The sequence below is a fragment of the Prunus dulcis genome, chromosome 6 (genome assembly GCF_902201215.1).
Source record: "Prunus dulcis chromosome 6, ALMONDv2, whole genome shotgun sequence".
Lineage (NCBI taxonomy): Eukaryota > Viridiplantae > Streptophyta > Magnoliopsida > Rosales > Rosaceae > Prunus > Prunus dulcis.
The window spans coordinates 12132140-12153704 of record NC_047655.1 but is presented as its reverse complement, the minus strand read 5'-3'; the positions used below and the strand labels follow the sequence as shown (position 1 = coordinate 12153704).

General features: G+C 37.7%; 1 protein-coding gene across 1 annotated transcript; it reads left to right on the top strand.

Moving 5' to 3' along the window:
• The first annotated feature begins 869 nt into the window (after nt 1–869).
• Nucleotides 870–13752, top strand: LOC117629712 (serine/threonine-protein phosphatase BSL3). Its single transcript, XM_034362289.1, has 21 exons — nt 870–1757; nt 2735–2795; nt 2889–2967; nt 3082–3161; nt 3246–3340; nt 3454–3553; nt 5536–5605; nt 6173–6274; nt 6357–6438; nt 7108–7287; nt 7871–8138; nt 8241–8478; nt 8590–8760; nt 9113–9351; nt 10311–10395; nt 10526–10624; nt 10710–10909; nt 11001–11076; nt 12386–12521; nt 12611–12750; nt 13009–13752. The coding sequence occupies exons 1-21, from the start codon at nt 1325–1327 to the stop codon at nt 13090–13092; spliced, it is 3018 nt and encodes a 1005-aa protein (XP_034218180.1). The 5' UTR covers nt 870–1324; the 3' UTR covers nt 13093–13752.
• The last annotated feature ends 7813 nt before the right edge of the window (nt 13753–21565 follow it).

Here is a 21565-nt window from a genome sequence, read left to right as displayed (position 1 = left end):
CTATTACCAAACATGAGAAAGCAAATAATTTTTCATTCCCCCTATTTTCCCATGTTCTTGAAGAATTAATAAACTCTTAATCAATAATATAGCTTTTGGAGTTTAGTTAATAATAATTTTAATATAACCCCTACAACTAATTGACAATAAATAACATCTTATATGCTAAATTAAAATGTGCAACAATATCAAAACATTTCAATGCAAATTAAAAATCTACTAAAATCAACTTTTGAAATGTTACTATTCAAACTTCGTGTAAGTCTCATATTTTCTTTTGATAATAAAGAACATCTTAGCTGTAGTCTCACAAAGAATGTACTAAAAAGACTTTCTGAACTATACAAGTCTACGCATAAGTCTCATATTTTATTTTATTTTGATAGAATTCAAAAGTTTATTTTTTTTCAACAAATAATATCCATTTCTTCATCATTTTACATTTTTATTTCTTGGCATGGTGCCCCATAACTTACCAAATTGGGGTGAGGGCTGTGGTCTCACGCTCCTCCTTGCGCGTTGCTGTCACCTCCGTCCACAAAATGGGTGCAGAAAAGGCAAAACTCCTCAGAAATAGGAACCGGTGATCACCATTAATAGCCGGTAATCATCCGCCGTCAAGAGCCCATTGGGCGGCGCCCCACCCCCAATCCGCGCACAGCACTTACCGGCTGTTTACGGTAAATAACTAACAACTAATAACATGGCCACACCTGAATATTAATCATCACACAAACAAGCGAGAGATATTAAAATATACAAAGACAAATAATAATAATAATAATAATAATAATATAAATAATAATAATAATAATAATAATAATAAGAAGAAGAAGGGAGGAAAAAAAAAACATTACCGTACGCTACGCAACGAGAAATGAAAATGAGAAACAATCTAGAGATAGAAAGTTCAAACATTAGAAGCGTTTTATAAATTTTTTGTACAGAGAGAAAGGGCAGTGATTGGTGGAGAGAGAAAGTTTGATATGTTTTTGTGTTTGTTGGGGCTTTGAGATTGTCTCCGTCCCGTTTCTCTATTCTTCTTCCCCTCCGAAGCCAAAAGCCCTTCCTTATTCTTCTCAGCTTGAGAGAGAAAAAGAGTAAAGACCTAGAAATTTTTTATGTTTTTCTAGAGAAAGTTGGCGTAATTTTCTCGGATTTCTAGAAGCTGAGCTAGGGTTTCGATTCTGAATATTCAGGCTTTGGTCGTGCAAGGTGAGGTTGGGATTGTTGGGGGTGGATCGAAATGTTGATTAGGAATGCGAATTCGTGGGAATTCTAGTTCCGATCTTGAAACTAGGGCTCGAATTGAAGGCTCAAAGCAATGGATGTGGACTCGTCGTCGATGGTGCCGGAGACCGATCACGATCCAGCCGTGCCGAACCACAGCACGACGTCGTCTCAGGCCGCAGTTGAAGGGGAACAACAGCTAGGTGAGCAGTCGCAACCTGGAACTGGATCTCCAGCGCAGCAGCCTCAGGCGGCGGCGGCGGCGGCGGCTCCACAGGCGCAGCAGACTCCAGTGGCCGGGCCGCGGCATGCCCCGACGTACTCGGTGGTCAATGCAATCTTAGAGAAGAAAGAGGACGGCCCAGGGCCAAGGTGTGGCCATACGTTGACTGCGGTGGCCGCCGTGGGCGAGGAGGGCACGCCTGGGTACATTGGCCCCAGGCTGATTTTGTTTGGTGGTGCCACCGCTCTTGAAGGCAATTCGGCGGCTTCCGGGACTCCATCTTCAGCTGGAAGTGCAGGAATAAGTATGTTATCTTTGATTACTTTGGTATCTCCGTGGTTTGAGCTTCTAGGTTTAGCTGCGTGGAAACCCTAGTAGTAATGGTTTGGTGGTGGTATAAGTAATTTATCAACCTAGCTTTGTTAATTTCTGATTGAGGTTTTTTCTTCTTCTCTGTTAAAAGACCTTGTTATGTTCAGTTTCTTTAATCTGGGGCTGCATTTATGTGCCTGCTCGCATATTGTTAATGGTACAAGCAACCTAATTTGCTGTCTTTCAATTCAGGAAAGAAAAAAGTACTTTTCATTAAAGTGAAATATGGGTCCTTGGCAGGTTTTGAAGCTATGGTGATTCAGGCTGTTTTTTATTATCTTGCAAAATAATAATGAAACGTTTGGTGGTTTAAAGCCTCTATTTAATCTTGGCTCAGTTTTATTCATTCCTGATAAATTCATTTTGTGTGATGCAAATTTGCTATTGTCATTTCCTTGAACTGATTTGAGTGGTTGGGTAGTTTTGTTGTAGCCCAACTAATATGCATGTAGTTTTCTTCTTTTTGTTATTGTTTCAGAAACCTCACTCTTACAATTCTTTTTAACTTAAAGTGATAAAGTAGCATGTATGTAATGTCATTGGAGCTTCAAATCAGTCAGTGCATTTTGTTTTCAACTATGGTGTTGAAATTCTTGATTCATTTTTCATTGAATTCTACTATGTTTGCAGTTAATATTCGAATCGAATTATTTGATTCCTCGACCCAATTGTTTATTTTGTGAGGATCCCAAGTTTTGGTTCTTTCTGTTATACTCTGCTTGAAGTGACCAGGATTTTAGGCCCAATCCATATCTTCACTAATGCCTGTACTTATAACGAAGCTGAAAAGACTAATGAACATTGATTCATTTATTTTAATTATCTTAAAGGAAGAAACTTTCTTGTGGAGTCTTGTGGTGATAGTATTTCATGTCTTGCTCATGACCATTGTGGTTTACTTAATTTCAGGACTAGCTGGTGCCACAGCCGATGTGCATTGTTATGACGTGCTAACAAATAAATGGTCTAGGTAAGCCTAGGAACAAGTACTCCTTGTCTTATCAGCATGTGGCTATCCATACTTTGTTATTTACCCTTTGTGTTACAATAATATTATTTTCAGGATCACGCCCTTTGGAGAACCACCCACCCCAAGGGCTGCACATGTAGCCACTGCCGTTGGAACTATGGTTGTTATTCAGGTTAGCACACTACGTTTTATCCCACAAGTTATGATTCCTAAGTCAAAGCTGTATTAACATTTTACTATGCATTTCGTAATTACATTCTCACTGGAATCTTTGATATCAATACAGGGTGGAATTGGTCCTGCTGGCTTGTCTGCTGAGGATCTTCATGTTCTTGACCTCACGCAGCAACGGCCTCGATGGCACAGGTTAAACTTGTTAATGGTTTGCTTTCATCTTCTTATAAAATTTATTATGTGATTTTTAACGAAGTGGAGCTAATTTTCTTATAGGGTTGTTGTTCAAGGCCCTGGACCAGGGCCACGCTATGGACATGTGATGGCATTAGTGGGGCAAAGATATCTCATGGCAATTGGTGGGAATGATGGTGAGTCAGTTGAAGGGTCATCTTACTAATCTTTCGTGCATTGAATTAAAACAAAAAGAATCTGCATGATTAGATTTTTATTGATCTTAAGGGAAATTGGTGGTGCTTTCCAGGAAAACGGCCTTTAGCAGATGTTTGGGCCCTTGACACAGCTGCCAAGCCTTATGAATGGCGTAAGTTGGAACCAGAGGGGGAGGGTCCACCACCATGCATGTATGTCTATCTCTCCCTCTCTAACGTCCATGACACTCAATATCATATTATCACATATGCAGATACGTCTATGCGTCTAGCCTTTTTGGTATTTATATAATCACATGCTTGGATTTCCAAATGAACATGTATTCCTTACACGAGTTTTGGGCATTGGCTTCCTACTTAAAGTCTCTTTTCCCATTTATTTTGGTCCTTTTATATGCCAGTGGACTTGTACTGTTAGGGCCTGTTTGTTACAAGGGCTTGGCTTGGACTGGATTGCCCAAAAATTTAATCCCATGTTTGTTTCACATGGTTCTAATCTTAAATGGTATTACCAATACTGGCTCCACCAAAAACACCTCCTTAGGTGTTCTTATGGAAGTCTGGGGAAAGGGGGAACAAATTGTCCCGAGCCCTTCGCTAGTGACATCACAGTGCCTTTCTCCCACAACCAGCAACGTCGCCTGCAAACCAGCCACAACCAACAACCAAGAGCCAGCAGACCCACCCACCAGCACTGCTTTCTCTCTCCTCCAGCCACATCCCAGGTTCACCATATCCGCCATAGCCACTGCATCATCATCCCAATAAGCCCTAACCCGTTCGAAATTCAAAGAAAAAAACACCACACAAACCCATTGCATCATCGTCCCAATCTTCCCCCACCCCAGCAACATCGATGTGCCCCTCTCCCTCAACTCCTTTTCTCAACCCCTCTCTGCAAATCCACAAAAAAAAAAAAAAAAAAAAAAAAAAAAAAAAAAAAAAAAAAAAAAAAAAAAAAAAAAAAAAAAAAGAAAAGAAAAGAAAAGAAAAGAGAGAACAGAAATGATATCAATTTTGGCTAAGAAAAGAACAAAACAGGAGTTTTTTGGGGTTTGGGGAAGGGTCTTTGAGATGATGGTGGTTTTGAGGGTACAAAAGGGGAGTGGCAGCTTGGGTTCTTTGCTGGGCAGAGGAGGAGATGAAGTTTATTTATTTTAATATTATTTTATCATATTTTTTGTGTTTTTCTAATCTTTTTCTTTTTCATTTAATTAGTTTTTAATGTTTTATTATTATTTTTTTTATCAAAAAAAGTTTAATTAATATTTAATCAATGTAAATTTAGTCCCAGTCCAATCATATATCAAACGCGTGATAAGTGTTGTCCAACTTAGACCAAGCCAAGCCAATCCAAGACAATCCGTAAGCATAGTCCATGCCAAGACAGTCCAGCGTAACAAACGAGGCCTTAGAAGCATATATTTCATGGTCTCGTGTTTCTAAACTGAGTAGTCTTTGGGTATTGTTTTTAGTTTTATCGGTGATTGAATATCTAGTAATGAGTGTGGTGATTATTTGATATTTGATGTTTTAGTTGTCAGAGAAGTTACCTGCCCTCCTAGGGACATGATAATAGTAGGTTCATTAGGATTTGTTTTTTTGGGTGGATACCATGCGGAAAAAGTCACTTGCCCTCCTAGGGACCCTCAATTATTGGGCCTTAGGCTCGTGACCCCAGAAATTGCTGCTAATTGTCTCATTCTATGTTCTTTTTACTGGGGCTGTTACCTGTAGTGTGCAGAAAGAGTCTCTGCTCGACACTCACTTTCCAGACATCACTTGCCGTTTGTTGAATGATCCTCATTTCTCACCGATTTGATACATGTTTCATTTGGGCTCTGATATCTAATTTATATTGTCACCTGGACAAAGAGTAGTTATTCTATGTAAATCTGCCACTGAGAATGTTGGGTTTGAGAATTTTTCCTTGCCCATTATAATTTCCTTTTGTATTAAGACCTTAATTTCAACCCTTTGTCATTCTCTCATTTTCTTGTTTTATGATGTTACTTTGTTATAGATCTAAAGGGTCCCATTCTCAATTCTCTCTTTCCATTTGGGTTTATTTATTTTTATTGAAGTCTTTTTCCTTGCCATTTAGATCCAATAATTGCCGTTTAGATCCAATATTGTGAAGTCAATATGTAATCTTAATGTTTACTTTTGACCAGGTATGCAACTGCTAGTGCAAGGTCTGATGGTCTTCTCCTCCTTTGTGGAGGAAGGGATGCAAACAGTGTGGTGAGTCAAATACCATAAAAAAATTTAGTGGTTTGTTTTTGTGGATACTTGAATATGATAGTAGCATTTCATGTGATTTTATTTTATTTTCATATTGATTGCTGGGGTGGCTCCATTGTCCATTGGCACTTTGTCTTCTTTGTTGCATTCGGTCATTGCATACTGTGTCAAGGATAAGGCCCATGAGGGTATCTTGTCGGAATGGGCCAAGGAATTCGATAAGTTAATAGCACATTTTGCAATATAACTGTGGAACATTAACCCTTTGCTTGTATATCCGATCTTTCTAACTGAAAACTGAAGTCACCCCTTACATATTAGTAGCAGAAGGACTTGTAATATGAATGCAGTCTTATTCTGGTGTATGGGAAAGATGGGGTAGGGGTTTGAAATTTTTTGCATGGATTACTTATTTCTATTTGGCTTTAAAGTTTGTTGTCCTAGCTCGTGTCTGAATGTTTATTTGATTCCCTTCCTCTTTAAATTTTGCAAACCACGGTGTCTCTAATATTAGTAACAGCTTTGTAGTGCGAAGGGTTAAGTTTCTTTTGGTTCTTTTGCTTGCAGCCATTGGCAAGTGCATATGGCCTTGCCAAACATAGGGATGGCCGTTGGGAATGGGCAATTGCTCCTGGTGTCTCACCCTCTCCCAGATATCAACATGCAGCAGTGGGTTTTTGGCATCCATTTACTTGTTCCTATTTTAGTGCTTTCCTTATAATATTTTAAAGTAGCATACTTTTGATACTAGGTATTTGTTAATGCACGGCTGCACGTTTCCGGAGGGGCTCTTGGTGGTGGCCGAATGGTTGAAGATTCATCAAGCGTTGCAGGTACTTGATTATGGGTTTTACAAGCTTTTTAGTGTTTGTTATGTGGAACATAGGTGGTTTAGATATACATGTCAGCTCTGGTTGTTGAGGCAGAGGGTTTCATTTAATACTGATGCTCATGATGGAGGGGAAGTAGGTTTTCTTAAGTGATCCCTGGCGGACCTTGTGGGCCCTTAGCTGAGAATGGGACCAATGTTGATTAAATTATTGCTACTTCATATCATAAAATCACAATGCAGAAGAGAGTGCATTTGCAAACGCATACTAATACACATGTATGTATTGTTAATTTCAACATACTAGAAGTTGATTAAATATGCGTTACAGAATGAATTTAATTTTCTGGACCCAAGATTGTGGGATCCTCTTTGAGAGTTGCTGAACGCTTAGTAGACCAGTAGTTTTGGTTGATGCTGGTTGATGTTGTAGGTTGGTATGTCTGAAGTAGCAATGACTCAAATAAGAATGATTTGGCTTTTATTCCACTTCAAATAATTGGTCCTCACGACGTCATTGCATACAATTTTGGAAATTGATTTTCTATGAGAAACAGATAGATTGGCAGCTTTGTTTAAGTTCTGTCGCTGTTTATTGGTGTTAAAAATTCCCAGTTTCCAATAGATTCACCATTATAATTATCGTACAAATTCCTATGTTTCTATTGTCCAGTGTTGGATACTGCAGCTGGAGTTTGGTGCGATACAAAATCAGTTGTTACTAGTCCAAGGACAGGTAGATACAGTGCTGATGCAGCTGGTGGAGATGCTGCAGTTGAGTTGACAAGGCGTTGCAGGCATGCTGCTGCAGCGGTTGGTGATTTGATCTTTATATATGGTGGTCTACGTGGCGGTAAGAGATGAATGTGCTATTTCAACAGTTTGGCTGCATCTGTTTCCAGTTTCATTAACTTAGGATGTGAATCTATCAACCAATAAATTGTTGTACATTACATAATGGATTAAATAATTTCAGTATGAACACCACGTTTCACTTTGTGATGATATGCAGCTTGTTAATTCTTTGCCACTATAAGTTCAAGAATAGACATGTTTAGAGGAGAATAGATGTTGTTTTGTATCTTGAGGTTAAGATTTCAGATACGTAGTTGTCTTTTCTAATACATTATTGATTCTTTCAAAATTCAGCCAAGTTTTCAATGATTGGCTTACTAGCATTCAGATTGTTTCTCTGTTTTTTATGTTGACTTTGTCTTTCTGTGGATAAGTCAACTAGGATAAAAAGGACACGTAAGGATACTGTAGGTGTAGCAATTTAGTAATTGGTGGAGTATTTTAGACCCGTGGTTTTGATGTTTGTTTTAAAGGTTTTATATTATGGATTTTGGAGTTCACCCAGCAATTTTATCTTTCCAAGCTTATATAGTATCAAATGATAATATTCAAGCATACTAATTGTTTTGTTTATGCAATAGGGGTGTTGCTTGATGACCTACTTGTGGCAGAAGATTTGGCCGCTGCTGAAACAACATCTGCAGCTTCGCATGCTGCAGCTGCAGCTGCTCAATCTGTACAAGGTCGTTTGCCTGGAAGGTATGGGTTTATTGATGACAGAACGAGGCAGACAATGCCTGAAGCAGCCCCTGATGGTGCTGTTGTGCTGGGAAATCCAGTTGCCCCCCCTGTAAATGGTGACATGTATACTGATATAAGCACTGAAAATGCCTTGCTCCAGGGATCTCGGTAAGCTAGTCATTGTGTGTACATTTTGATTGCAGGGTTTGAAGTCACTGAATTGTACTTCTTGGTACTGTTAAAATATACTGGATGCTGTTTACTGTGTAGGAGAATGAGCAAAGGTGTAGAGTATTTGGTTGAAGCATCAGCGGCAGAAGCTGAGGCAATCAGTGCCACCTTGGCTGCTGCCAAGGCACGGCAGGTTAATGGAGAAGTTGAACTACCTGATAGAGATCGTGGTTCAGAGGCTACCCCAAGTGGGAAGCAGATATCTACCTTGATCAAGCCTGATTCTGCTGGATCAAATAACATTCCTTCAGCTGGAGTGCGACTGCATCATAGAGCTGTCAGTATTAGATTTTGATCACTACTCTGAATCTTATCTAAAGTCTATTCTGGCAAGAACTTTTAAACCTATATGGTTCAGTCCTTAATGTTTCCTCACATGCTTTGTCAGGTTGTTGTAGCTGCAGAGACTGGTGGAGCTTTAGGTGGCATGGTGAGGCAGCTCTCAATTGATCAATTTGAAAATGAAGGCAGACGGGTTAGCTATGGGACTCCAGAGAGTGCAACTGCAGCAAGGAAATTGTTAGATAGGCAGATGTCCATTAATAGTGTTCCCAAAAAGGTTTACACCTTATTTGATATACTTTTGCATCCCTAAATTTCCATATTTTTATTTTTGGATCTTATAAGGTTAATGTGCTTGTTCAACTTTTGAGAAATAAATTTTGCTAACTCTTCCTAATCCACTTCCTATTAAGCCAATTATATTCTATAGAAAAATGAAAGAACAAGTGAGGGCCTGAGTGGAATCTCAAATTGCATTCAATGGTGCAAATGACTAATTGTTCTTTCCTAAAAATTGAGCATCATTGTTTTTGAAACCCCCCAACCCTTGGTGATTCAGTGAATCATTTCATCCTGCATATAAAATCTATTGGGTTTCCTTATTAATGTATTTCCTCTTTTATTATCAGGTAATAGCACATCTTTTAAAGCCTCGTGGGTGGAAGCCTCCAGTTCGCAGGCAATTTTTCTTAGATTGCAATGAAATAGCAGATCTTTGTGACAGTGCTGAGAGGATATTCTCCAGTGAACCAAGCGTCTTACAGCTTAGGGCTCCTATCAAGATATTTGGTGATTTACATGGGCAATTTGGTGATCTCATGCGCCTTTTTGATGAGTATGGTTCACCTTCCACTGCTGGGGATATTGCGTAAGTTTCTTTATTAATATGATATTAAGCAACTTAGTTCATATGGTTCGATATTCGAAGATTTTATTCATGCGGGCACTTAATTCTACCTGAATTACATATGATAAGGGGTCTGTCAGTTTGAGTTGTGGGCACTTGATTATACGTGCACTCCCATGATATTACGTTGATTATTATATATCTTAATTTTTTAACAATCTAGCTAACTTGTATTATTTTTTGAATGGTTAATATATTTATCAATTGAAAAGGCCAATGACTAGTTTTACCTAATGAATAGTCCTTTCAGTTTGAAGGTTTTGGTTTGTAATATGAAGTTTATATTTGCATATTTTACATATAAAGATCATGGGATTATAGTATGGAATTCCTGATGTTCCTTTATATATATAGGACCTTACATGGCAAGACAGCTAAACATGGCAGAAAAGATCTTCATACTTTAATTTTATTTTTTTGTTCTGATTTACTTGGCACAAACTCAGAATTGACGGAACCAGAAAGTTATATGAGACTAGGAAAAAATTATTGAATAACTAACCTAAGCACCCAATTCCTAAGAAGATGGTATGACAAGAACACATACATAAAATTTCCAGTTAAGCCCTAGTGTGAAATTTTTGGTTTTTACTGGTCAGGAACATTTTGGTTAAATTACTGTCAGTAAACGTGTATCTTTTGAAATTGTAATGCAAGGTGGATTCTATAATTGACTGTGCAGGTCTTTCGGGTTTCCATCTTGTATATGCAGGGCTATTTATTTTTTAGTTATATTTTGTTGTATGTTTAGCAGTTAATTCGCAAGCATAATATTTTTACCTTTTTTACATCTTGTATTTATAGATTTATAAATATTTCATTATTATTGGTGATTTCTGTGCGTTATACTATTGACAAGTCTACAATACGTAGTATTATGATTCTTGCAATGATGCTGATTTTATATGGACAAAAATCAGATATATCGACTATCTCTTCTTAGGAGATTATGTTGACCGAGGCCAACATAGCTTGGAAACCATTACACTTCTGCTAGCTTTGAAGGTAAGCTTTGATGTCACTGTTATTCCATATCAATCTTTTATCACTTGATGCTTATCTCTCTTCGGTGGTGGTTGTATAATTATTTCTGTATGCTAATGTCCATGCTCTTTTAAAAAATGCCACATTGCAGGTTGAGTATGCCCATAATGTACATTTAATTCGTGGCAACCATGAAGCTGCAGATATTAATGCTCTTTTTGGCTTCCGGATCGAATGTATCGAGCGGATGGTACTGTGTTAGATTATATGATATCTGTTACTTATATATAATATAAAATTTATGAAGCTTACTGACTGAATGACTTACTGAACAGGGTGAGAGAGATGGAATTTGGGCATGGCATCGTATAAACCGTTTGTTTAATTGGCTTCCACTAGCAGCTCTCATCGAAAAGAAAATCATTTGTATGCATGGTGGTATTGGTCGGTCTATAAATCATGTGGAACAGATTGAAAATCTCCAGCGTCCCATTACAATGGAAGCTGGCTCGATTGTGCTTATGGATCTATTATGGTCAGTGCATGTCTGTATTGGTCCGCTTTGTGTGACTTTCATTACTTTAATATCTCTTAATTGGTCAATGACATTGTATCATTCTCTTTAGGTCTGACCCAACAGAAAACGACAGTGTAGAAGGCTTGCGACCAAATGCAAGGGGTCCAGGTTTGGTTACTTTTGGGGTGAGTACTTTTTATTTGTTTTCGTATTCCTTATTTTACATTACCTATGATGTTTCAGAAATCTATAGGCATCTAAATAAGTAGAGGTGCTCCTTATTACGTATTCCTTTTGTTAATACTGTACCGTGCTATTTTTGGCTGTTAATGTTGGCAAAATTATTTAGTAGTCCAAAATGAGATCTGTAATTGTTGATGCAGATGGCATTAAGATGATCTACCAACAAATTTGCATAGCGTGTTAAACATAGCAGTCTGATGATATTATGTTGCAAGGATCTAGAGATATAGATTGATAATTGGATATGTTGATATAAAGGATGACTTTTTTTCTTCAAGAATAAAGGTTGAAATATATAGTCGGATTGGACATTGTCAGTATTGTCTCAGCTGGTGCTTCTGTTTTTCATTTGAGATGGACGTTAACAGCACCGTATCGTTTTAGCCACCTATTTCGGATTTTATTGCATAGATTAATGTGGATATGCTAAAAGCAAGCAGTACAAGAAGTAGTTTTATATTCAACTCTGAAGTTTAATCAATCATCAGTGTTTTTTATATTTTAAGTTGCACTATATTATGTTTGGTACATAACTCACTAATTTGGCTGTCAGATAGTTTGGTCGGTTGCATATTCCTTTAGTTGATATTCCTTTCGTATAACAAGTGATATGCTCATAAATAGCTTTTGTAGTTTTTGTTTTGTGGTTTTGGCACTTGAGATTCCTTTCCCATGTTTGGCAAGTTACTTTGGAGCAGAATGGCTTCTTCCATAGGTATGCAATAATCAAAACCTATAAAATGGAGGTTTTTGCATCCCTAAGGAAGAGGTGGGTTCCCATTCCTATTCGTTGGCTTTTGAATTATTATAATGATAACTATACCCTTTTGTTATATTCTCAAAATTGAAATTCCTCCTGTGTCTTGAGAACACCATTATACTCCCATCATTTCCAAACATTGGAATGGGAATGTTTTATTCCAATGGTTTCTAAAATTTCAATTCAGGGAGGCGTATGAGACTCCTAGAATCCCTTTTCGCTAAGCAAAAGGAGCCATTAAGTAATTGAATTGTTCTTCCTCTTTTGCAATTGGTTCACTATTGACGGTCTAGATTGAAAATGTAGTCAAATGATGCTTGCCATGTAATTCATCTTCTATGACGTCTATGAGGCTTGTCTACTTTACTCAGGTTTATGTTCCATGAGTTTTTATGTTCTAAAGTATCTGGAATGTAAAAATTTGTAACTTTAATCGGTATCTTAAATATCCATTTGTGTCGTATGTCATCTAAAAAGGTTTGATGTTGCAGCCTGATCGTGTCATGGAGTTCTGCAATAACAATGATCTTCAGTTGATTGTACGCGCACATGAATGTGTAATGGATGGCTTTGAGCGTTTCGCCCAGGGACATTTGATTACTCTATTCTCTGCTACCAACTACTGTGGTATGAACCTGACTCCTTTATCATTTATGCAGCTTTGAGCGCCTCACATGACTAAACATCTCATATTTGGCTCTTACCACTTTGAACAGGTACGGCCAATAATGCAGGGGCAATCCTAGTTCTGGGTAGGGATCTTGTGGTCGTTCCAAAGCTCATTCATCCTTTACCACCAGCAATTTCATCACCAGAAACATCACCGGAACGCCATATTGAAGATACATGGATGCAGGTATGGATGTTTATTCATTAATTTTATTTTGAAATTTTTAGTTATAACTTGAAAAGTCCTTGAATGAGGACCTTATTACTCTCTCTCTCTCTCTCTCTCTCTATATATATATATATATAATATATATATATATATATATCTGTGTGTGTGTGTGTGTGTTCTTTTCACTGGAGTCTTTTCATTCCTCCCTCATGGGTGGCATTTTTGGTTATTATCATGGTAGTAATCTTTCTTTGATTTGATTTGTTATGAGACCAGGAGCTGAATGCGAACAGACCTCCAACACCAACTAGAGGCCGGCCACAAGTAGCTAATGATCGGGGTTCCCTTGCATGGATATAATTGATTATTCCAAATTGCTTCGTTATATTCATTCTGGCCTTGTTCTTCCACATGGGATTTCTAGTGCTGTATAGAGCATGATGTCATATACAAGAAATTCCCTCGTTCTTCCACATGGGGTTTCTCGTGCTGTATAGAGCATGATGCCATATACAAGAAGTTCCAAACTTTTGATCTTTTTTCCAGATTAACAAGTTTAAAGGCTCTCAGAAATTTTGGTTTTCGCTACACAATTGGTAGGCCATGAGATGATGAGAAGATACAAGTTGAAGAAGCAGGTTGCCGTCGGCGGGTAGGTTTTACTTTTGTATGATGTGCTAAAAGTTACAGTTCGGGTCCACCCACCCTTTGTAAATTGAGCCACAAGCAGGTAGAAATCAGTCTTTGTTCTTCGTATGGATTGGTAGTGCTGCTGAGTATTCTTCTGATTAATTTATATATTATTTTTTATTCCTCGTTTTAGGCACATTATTAATTTCTCTGTTGAGAGAGGACACGGGGTCTATTTGTGATGTGGTGAGATATATAAAGATGTTTAGAATCTTTGTGAGCGTCCAATGTATCATAGAGAGGTGTTTGCTTTGTGTAATATTTCATCTCTGTTTTGTACAATGTAACATTGTGTGAAGATAAGTAACCTTTTTCGTTTTTGATCTGATACATGCAATATGTCAAGTTTTGGTCGAAAAATTGTGTGTATATTATCTTGTTTTCTCATGCAAATAACTAAACCAGATATGATGCTTGACCTTGGTTTTATTTTTTCCATCTTTTTGTGGTTTCTATTGCCTTCGAAGTTGGGCATGGCCAAAAAGTCAGTGACCAAACACCTGAGCAATATAACTAACCAGGGATCTTGATGTTTTTTAGCATGAATCTTTTAAGTCGTTTATACAATATGTATGGGCCCGTATTCTAAGTCATTTGTTTTGTTTTGTTTTTTGTATATAAGCGACTTCGGGTACTGATCACTTGAGCTACAAGCAACGCTAATTTTAATCTTATAATTTACTGACACTACTGATCACGACTTTTTCACCTTTCTTTCCTTCACTCAACACCTACCACTTTTTTCAGCCACTAATCTTAATTGAGTTACCACTTCTTAAGGTTTCTTTTGTTTTCACAAAATTCTCACGTCTCAAAAATTACATGAACACCTCCTGAGATTTCAGTTTATTTTCACAAAATTCCTTTTTGTTGATTGTTCAAAAATTGACGATTTTATTGGGAAAAAAAAAATTCATGTAAATGACAAAATTAACCTCAATGAAGTATATGCAATCTAATCTCAAAGGCCAACTTTGTCATTTGGAGAATTCTTTTGTATAAAATCAGCAATTTTAAACTAAATTCAATGAAAAGGGGTTTTATTCTCTTCAACACATCATTAAACTAAATTCAAAACCAAAAACTGTCGAGCAAAACTGAGAGCATTTTATTCAATATTCGCACCCTTTATTCTGATTCCTTTCCTGTCAAAAGAACAACAGTCTTAAATCAAATCTAATGCAAATTCAGTAGAATTATTCATCCTTTTTCCTAAGCCTTAATTAAACACCCCACAAATCCACCATCCATACGTCAAAATTACAAACTTGCTCATAACAGATAACAAATAAATACAAACTTGATAATTGGCTACTTACCAAGTCTAGTCATAAGTGAATGGAAACGTGCAAGCTAATAGATAGTTGAGTAAGAGTGTTGGTAGATTGGATAGCTGTCCAAAACAAAAACAAAAAAAAAAAAAAAAGAAAAAAAAAAAGAAAAAAAAGGGTTTTGCATCCAAAAATTCACTTTGCATAATATCTCCTTGAAGCTGGTGATTGATGTTTTGTCTTTGTTTCAACAGCGGCAGCAGTAGCGACGTTGGTGGTAGTTGTAGGGATGTGGTGCCCTTCTCTACTCTACGCCGACCAAAGAACTATGTTTGGTCATAGGAGGTTTTCTTTGTTTGGTTATGAGTTGAAGTGGAGTGCTTCTCAAGGGTTCTTTTATTGTAGTTTATGTGGTGACGCTGGATTGTGTCTCTCCTCGGGAGAGTTGTGATACCTGGTGACTGATGTTTTGTCTCTATTTAAACGGAGGCGATAACATCGACGTTGGTGGTAGTTGTTGGGATGTGGTGCTCTTCTCTACTCTGCGTTGACCAAAGAACTATGCTTGGTCATAGGAGGTTTTCTTTGTCCAGTTTTGAGTTGAAGTGGAGTGCTTCTCAGGGGTCATTTTTCTGTTATTTATGTGTTCCTCCTGCGTGTTCTCTCATAGTTTCTGCTATGGTATGCCTTGCAGTTTGTTTGGGTGTCAAAGTTTTGCTCATAGAATACTTCTTTTGACAGTTGGGATGTTTTGTGGTCCTCTCATGTGAGTCTACTGTATTAATCTATAGTTGCAGTTCTCGCTCGAGGTCTATGTGTTAGTTTTCGTTTTTGATTTGTTCTATTATTGTAATGGTCCAAAGTGATCTGAATCGGACTCCCTTGTTAGTTCATGACGTGTGTGGTACTCTTTTCTTCCCTAGGGTTTGTCCCATGAGGTTGTCCTAGGGAGATTTTAACGAGACCACTGTATCATGTCATTCTTTGTACATCTTTGGTTCTATGAATGAATTCTCTTTTCTTTTTCTTAAAAAAAAAAATATATATATATAACAAGTACTTTATAATTAATGCACTAACTCTGTCATTTCCATAATTGAAATAAAGATTGAGGGCTTGTTGTATATACAAATGGCTGAATTCTTTTCTTTAAACCCATAAACCACCTTTAGTCTAGGTAATTAAACCCATAAACTACCTTAGTCTAGGTAATTAACCCACAAGCCACCTCTAGTCTAGGTAATTAAACTCATATAAGACTTCTAGTATATGGAGCATGACATAACCATATACTTATGGAATAATATTGAAAAGAATTTCTAGTAGACATAGCTTCTCGGCGTTTTTCTAGTTTTTGGTGGACCTATGGCAATCTACTCTTCCTTTGACAGATCTATTGTCTCAAATAAAGGTTGGTTGCCTCATCTTGCGAGGCTGCTTTTTTAGGTGTTGCGGCATGATCTACTACTTATTGGTGTGTTGTGGCCCTAAAGAAGATTAGTGGTAGTTGGTTTTACTTTTGTTGGCGTTGTTTCAACTTTTTAGTTTTGGTTTAGTTTGTTCAATGAAGTCCATAAACTATGAGTTGTCTGTGTTGTTTTTCTTTCATAATTCCATAAACTTTGTTAAGTTTGATGGGTTTTGTAGTCAAGAAAGTCATGCCGGTTAGCGGCCAGTTTTGTCCTTGATGGAATGGATTAGATTTAAGACAACTATCATGACCATTGATGTAATTGGATTCGATTCAAGGCAACTATTGTAGTAGCTAGAGAGGGAGTTTATAAAAGTTATTTTTTGGGAGCTATTCTTTGTAGATATTTTTTTAGGAGCTGTTTGTGCAAACTTCTCACGTGAGAATATTTGCTTGTAGATCCTTCACCTTTTGAGCTTCATTCTCTCTCTTCCTCGATTCCTGTGAAACAAATAGGAGTAAAATACCACACCTGGGGGGTGTTGGCCAAAGGCCTTCCGATGCCTAAGTTAGTTCGATTGAATCTTTAAGAAGCAATAGCTAAAAAGGGTACGAAGTTTTCTCTCACAGGGAGAGTCGGGTGACAGGAGCCATGTGTGGCGGCACTTGGCCGTCTGGGAGAGACAAAAGTGGGAGAGGCCGGTGACTAGGGAGGCCATAAGCTAGAGAGAGAGAGAGAGAGAGAGGTTTCAGGGGATTTTTGCTAGGTTTTGGAATTACCTCGTGTGTTGAATGTGACTATGTATTTATAGGGCTCTAACCATCTCGGGTTTTTCAAAGAATATGTCCTTATTTAGAAGGAAGATATTCTTTCCCCTAAATGGAGAGATTGAGTCAATTAGAGATTTGATTATCTCTAATTGATGATAATATCCTAAATTCATCCACCTTAACTAGTATTGAATGAATTTTTTTTATTTATATTCAAGCTAATTTCTTTTTTTTTTTTTTGAGTACTTACATCATACAACACACAAAACTTTGGTGGATGATAGGGTTTTTGGTGATTTATGGCTGCACTTAGCCTTTTGGGCTAAGTTGCCTACATATCCTGTAAAGGGATCCAGCCATACGTAATTCACCCCTTGATTTTTAGGGGAAGAAAGGAAAAAATGGATTTGTGGCTGAATCTAGTGGCAAGACTAGACTATACACGTACCCTTTTTGAGGGATCAAGCCGCTGTAGTTCCTCTGCTTGGGCTGCCCTTTCTGGTTTTCAGCCCAAAATTTTTTGTTTTGTTTTTTTTAAAGCTTGAACTTTTTCTTTGGCCGCCCTTTCAGGGTTTTATCCTAGTGAGCATTTTTATTTACCCTAGCTTTTGCTTGAACTGCCTTTTTGGGTTTTTAGTCCAACGGTTTTGTTTTTTACTCTTTGCCCTAACTTTTGCTTAAACCGCCCTTTCTGGTTTTCAGTTCAACAGGCATTTTTAAACCGTCAAGCATAAAACTTCTTGACTAATTTTCCATTCACGCAAAGATAAATGCATTTGCCTTCGGTGTTTGACAACTCATAGGCACCCTTGGAGAAACCTTAGTAATGACGTAGGGCCCCTCCCATTTGGGTTCAAACTTACCATGCATTTTCTTGATAATGACAAAGGGTCTTCAGATAGTTAAAACCAAATCTCCAATTGAGAAATATATGAACTTAACTTTTCTATTGAATGCCCATGCAATCTGAGCTTGATATATTTCCAGCCTTTGTTGAACTGCCAGCCTTTTCTCATCTAGAGCTTCCAGTTCTACCAGTCTCATATTTGCATTTTCGTCTGGGTTTGTCAGTTGTACCAAGATTAATTTCTTGGAGATCATCAATCTTGGCTTGACCTTCCTCCTTCATTTGTGGTGGAGCTGGTTGGACTATGTCAATGAATTCCTCGATATCTGGAGGGTTATCATCTTGGTCCACTGTTTCTTTGAAAGAGGTGTAGTTGACTTGGACAAGGTCATCCTTTATTTTCACCCCTTTGATTGTTTTGATCACTACTCTCTCTTGACTCTTAACCTTCTATGTTCTTTTATTATGGACTTTCTCTTGTTGAGAACTGGAAGGGTTCTCTAAGCATTGAAAGACTGAGATGTAGGATGGTTGTCTACCCCCTAGGCGTTTGAACACAGAGATGCAAAGCGGCCTTGTATTCACCTCATCTTGTCTAAACATAGCTTGTTCCATATTAGTGAGCACTTCGGGCATAGAAGCTTCTGGTTGTGGCCTTGGAAGAGACACTTTAAGCATGCTACTATCATTTTGAATTGTGAGGCAAACATTTCTTTTCTTTGCTTTACGGCCTTGGAGTTTTATCTTTAATGGAGTAGATGTTGTTTCTAGTAATGATGCCTTTTTGTGGACTAACTTACTCGGGCCATCGTTTTTGCCAAAAGTAGTTGAAATGACCAAACTGCCCCCTGAGATAAACTGATTGATCTTTCATATGGGATGAGTGTAACTTGTTGTCATATGTGACTCCATTGTTTGTTTCAACGACCCTGTTTCCTTTTCACTAGGTTTATTTATTTATTTATTTTTTTCAAGTTTTGACAATTATCTTTGGCTTGGGTGTCTTTGAAATTAGGGCTTCTTCACCTTTTGAGGACGACGCACCACGAGGTGTTAGCTTCATAAGAATTACCCTTGAGGGTTTGGGTGCTTCTACCTTCTGTGATTTTCTTGCTTCGATAGTCGCTCCTTTATTCTCCTTATCAATCTTTGATGGTTGTGTAAATGAGAGACCAGGTGGATCATAAAACTTCACATCAGAGTAATTTACCTTTTCGCCTCTAAACGGGTCCATGTAGGCTGAAACGCTCTTGACTTCCTCATCCACCAAGTATTTAAAGCGCTGGTGAAGTGTAGAAGGGACTATGCCATATGTATAGAGCCATGGGCATCGTAGCAAGACGTTGTATAAAGTGTCAGCATCGATCACATGGAATAGGGAGTCTGAATATAGGTCCCCTGTTTCCATTTGCAGTGCAATAGAGCCCATGGCTTTTTGCCCAAGTTGGCTAAACCCTTGAATAGTCAGCATGAAGGGAGACAACTGTCGGGCACTCATCCCTATAGTATGGAGCGTCTTTAACGAGATAAGATTCAAGGCCGAACCACAATCTAACAAGATTCAATTAATGGTTGTGCCTCCAACTTCGCCAGTGACGTAGAGAGGTCAGTTAGAGAATTTGGACCCAAGTAAAAAGTCATCTTCACCAAAAGTAATTGTTGCCAAACACGATGCACAAAACTTCAAGATTTCAGTTGTGTGGACATCCGCTGATTTGAAACACGACTTGTATAAATCCGGGCTTATTAAAGCCATTACTAGTGCTTTGCTAAGCTCTCTCGACATTTATAAAGCGTCATAGACACTTAAAGAAGTGGGGACGCTCTTAAGATGACTCCTTTGTTTTACCGGTATTAGGCTTATGGTCCTTCATTTTTTAGGAGGACGGTGGAATTTCCCTTGCAATAGTCTTTTTCGACGAGGATACCTTAATCTCTTTCTCATTTGCCTTCTTCTTGGCTTTAGAGGAATCAGCTTCCTCATTTTGTTGATTTTTATCAGTAGATGGGATGCTTCTACTAGAGCGGAGGGTAATCTCATCAACCTCTGTGTCAACCTCATATTCCTCCACAGAAACCATGTTGCATTGAATAATTTCTTTCTCAACTTCAGATTCACTCGAGAAGAACTCAACTGGCAAAAACTCAACGAAACTTATCATTTCAGCAGATGATACTATCTTTTAATTGGTAATTATATTCCCAAATAAAGAGAATATCCCATATTTAAGATAATATCCCTATTTTTAATATCAATTAATTGGCTAAATAAATGGGCTAAATTAATTGACCTGGTAGATATTCTTCTTGTCCATATGGCACCTTGTGATTGAAAACCGAATTATTTGTCTAAACCCTAAACCCTAAACCCTAGTCTTTTTGTCCATTTGATCTAATAAACTTATGTTAATTTTTATATAAAAGAAACACACAAACACAATTGGACTCACAATTGAAATTTTTTGTTTTATATATGCCTAATTTTTTGTTTTGGACTAACAATTCAACATTTTTAACCTATATAATCTAAACCCTTAAGCCTTGTTAGTTTTCTATTTAAACCTGTTTTCTCTAGTTTTATTAACATATATATATATATATATATCATCTTCGCAGTACTCGTTAAACCAATTCTATATATTCTCCAAATTTTGGCATAATTAATTTTAAAATTAGAAAATAATGGAATTAATAAGTAATACAACTAGTTAACAATAATGCTAAATTGGAGAAAATATTTAAGACGACTGATAAAATTATGAATATTATTGAAATTTTTACTTCCAATGAAAAAAGCATTTGCGTGGCCCTCCTAGCAATACTGATCCAGCCGTTGCTGTTGGGTTTCATGAATTGAATGGAACCTTCAACTTTTCACAGTCGACAGAAACTTCATACTTTAGAAGGCCACTAAGAATCCATTCCCAACCCCCTCCTTTCACTCGGAGGATTGCATGGATTTTCACGTTGAAACTTACTCCAGTTCTGCTCTTTTCTACATCAATGGCTTTCGCTATCTGGTTGCTGACAACCGTGGGAGAAGCAACCACGACCACCGGCACCAGCTTGGTCTCCTCTGGCTGCTGCACATGTTAGACTGCTCTGTATTTTTACAGATTGTAAAGTTTTGGGAAGAAGAGAGAGATCACAGAGAGTGTGTGAGAGAGAATGTTGCTCATACTGATAACTTCTAGATTGATGCCTTCGTATTACACTCTACATGTATGTAAGTGTGACTGAGAGAAGAATCTAATTCTCTAACAGATTTACAAAAGTTATTCAATCCTAGCCTTTGATTCTATCATCCTATGAGATGATCCCATTTGTCATGATCTGAAGCTTAGATCCCAGACTAGCTAAGAGACCACTTGGACTATGATCCAATGGCTCAAATTACATTAAAACAGAAAAGAAAAGAAAATAAAGCTTATAGACTGAATCATAGACAGACTATGTGTAAGAACCCAAAACAAAATATCAAAAAGAAATAAAATATCTTAAAAAGGTAAGGAAAATATCTTTTAGCGAAATGACCAAATTGCTCTCGCATATTTTATTAGGGGAAAATTTGACTTTTTAATCGAGAAAGAATTTGGGAATTTCGCTTACGCCATTGCGTAGAGCGCGGCGAAAGGAGTTCGTAGACACGGAGTAGACCCGAATTGGAGCTGTAACGAAGAAGTTATGGTCTAAAACCCGCGAAGGGCAAAATGGTAATTTGGCCAAAAGTCAGATTTTATACCCCCTCTCTCTCTTCTCCCCGTCACTTTCTCTCTCCTCCCTCTCTCTCCTTCGCGCGATTTGGGTCGTGCGACCCTTCGCCTTCCAAGGGACGGTCCCGCC